The 2,500-nt window shown below is 52.9% G+C and overlaps 1 protein-coding gene across 1 annotated transcript in view; it reads left to right on the plus strand.

The window, feature by feature from the left end:
• LOC135820902 (dual specificity protein phosphatase 3-like) overlaps window positions 1-2,500 on the plus strand; it is a 10,997-nt gene that overhangs the window by 5,009 nt on the left and 3,488 nt on the right. Inside the window, exon 3 of the mRNA XM_065333953.1 lies at window positions 867-1,019. Coding sequence (XP_065190025.1) covers window positions 867-1,019 — 153 coding nt within the window. The remainder of the gene's footprint in view (window positions 1-866; window positions 1,020-2,500) is intronic.

The raw sequence follows: 2,500 nt of genomic DNA on the forward strand, positions 1-2,500 counted from the left end.
GAGAGTGCTCAACAAGGCGAAAGCCGAGGAGCGTGATACCCAATGCTGTAGACAGCAAGCTGTTTCGGCCATAAAGGCCTCATCGGTACAGCTACGAGCTAAATAGGCCGAGCTACCAGCCGTGGTGCAAAGGAGGCGCCACAGACATTAAGATAGCTCGTCGCTCTAGCGCCAGAGTGCTCAAACTACAAAAAGTAGCGGGCATTGCGCGATGCAGCAGCACTAGAGCAGCCTACTATGTATGTATGTATGTATGTCTCCAATTTCACTTCAAGGTACCAGTGCATCTAGTGTCTGCTTTTATCAAAGCAGCGTGCTGTCTATACTGGTTACCCCCAGCAAGTGTAGGGTGTGCATAGGTAACTGTCTTGGCCGTCCTATTCCGATGTACTCCGTGTGGTGTAGACCAGGTGTGCATTGGGGGGTCGATTCACATGGCTTCGCCAGTTGTGTGGATTAGACAGTTATCTGGCGCTTGTCTTGTTCTGATTCAATCAGAATCAGGTCCGCTATCGTTGCTATAAAGAGAAAATCTGTGGGTGCACATCCAGTGCATTTGCAGATTTGCGTGCTTCTCTTGTGACGGGCGTATACATGGTACATGGTGTGTGTGTGTGTGAAGGGCATTCGTGTATCCGTGTGTGTGTGTGCGCGCACGTGTGTGCGTGTGTGTATGTGTGTGTGTGTGTGTGTGTGTGTGTATGTGTGTGTGTGTTTGTGTGTGTATCTGCGAGCATCATCAGACCGTTGAAGTCGAGCTCTGCTGTTGACTTCAGGTGGAAGTTAGGTCCAGTCCAAATAGATGTTTTTAAACGAACACACACGTCTTGCTTCTGCGTTTGCATTCTGTTATTTTTGTTTTGCAGGTGCTGGTTTTTATGGCGATATTGTGAAATATTACGGCATTCAAGCGACAGATAGTGAGGGCTTTAGCCTGCGACCTTTCTTTGATGGCTGCAGCGACTTCATTGCCTCTGCACTTGCAGACAATGGCAAAGTGCTTGTTCACTGTAGAGAAGGTAATTATTATGTTTGTGTGTGCGTGTGTATGCTTGTGTGTGTATTTGTGTGTGGGGGGGGGGGGGGGCGTGTGTGTGGGGGGGGGGGGGAGTGCATGTGTGTGCATGTGTGTGCGTGTGTGTGCGCATGTGTATGTGTGTGTGTGTGGGGGGGGGGGGGTGCAAGTATTACCTTCACTGGGGGGCAGGGGTAACTGCAGTTGGATCCCGGGACGGAGACCCTGATTCCTTTTATCCTTTTTCTGCACCTTGGCCTCACCCACTTACTGAGGTGTGGTGAGTCCATAAGTGGGAACATTTCCAAGTCCACCCATAATTTGGGGATTTCAGCGGGTGTCGGCCGTTGGGCGGTTCAATAGCCAGTTGAGTCATCTTTCCAAGATTTCTTTTGAGTCTCTCTCCCCTCTCCCTAGGGGAGACCCACGTGACCAGTTATGGCAGTGAGCAAGTACAAGTACAAGTATGTGTGTGTGTGTGTTTGTGCGTGTGAGAGTGAGTGTGTGTGTGCGTGTGTGTGTGTGTGTGTGTGTGTGTGTGCAATCTCGCAATCCAGCGGATAAAGCGGCACGATACTTGTCCGCGGTGGTCACGCAGCGCGGGGGGGCAACGTCCCACATCGTTGACGTCTTGTAACGTGGATGCGCAGAAATCCGATTGATCATGCTCGGCCACCGCCTTACTCCGCAGCTTGCCGACATTAAATCGGCGCCCCCGACTCGCTCCACGTCGGGCAACCCCCACCGGGCGAGGCGGGAACTCAAAGACTATACAAAGCAGCTGGTGGTCACTGCCACACTCAGCACCGCGAACAACGCGCACGTCCCTGCAAAATCGCCAATGATCCTGACGCATCAAGATATAGTCAATGCAGTGCCACTGCAGAGAGCCGGGGTGCTGCCACGTCCGCTTGAAGATATCCCGCTTGGGGAACCAGGTGTTGCAGATCCACAAATTATGTATTGCTGCAAACGACAGTAGCTCATCTCCAGAGGAATTCAACTGTCCAAAACCATGCAAGCCGCGCACACCACTCCAGCCATCGTCAGCTGTTCCTGAACCCACACGGGCGGGTTCTCCAAGCAGAATACAGCAGTCCCTGTCAGGAACGCCAGCTATTACCTCCTGCAACTGTTCGTAAAACTGATTTTTGCTGGCACGCGGAGCTGCATAAGTCGGAGCATACGCACTGACTACCGTCACCCATGCGACTTCTCCCCCACGCAGGGCGAATTTGAGACGTGCAGTGACAAGACGAGGGCCCACAGCCCGCCAGACCGAACCACCATTCCTCCACGCGTCTGTTGCAAATTTATTGAGTGCCAGGGCGACTCCTTCTCCTTGTCTGTTGCCCGGAGCTCCATCGCCAGGCACGGGGCGACCCGAACACAAGATAGTAGTTGCCCAAGCCTCCAGGACCTGCGGTGCTCTTCGGAGGTCTGTATTCTCCAATCCACATCTGCTGATGCACACCAAGCGGTGCG

Source organism: Sycon ciliatum, chromosome 7 (assembly GCF_964019385.1).
Source record: "Sycon ciliatum chromosome 7, ocSycCili1.1, whole genome shotgun sequence".
NCBI classification, from domain to species: Eukaryota; Metazoa; Porifera; class Calcarea; order Leucosolenida; family Sycettidae; genus Sycon; species Sycon ciliatum.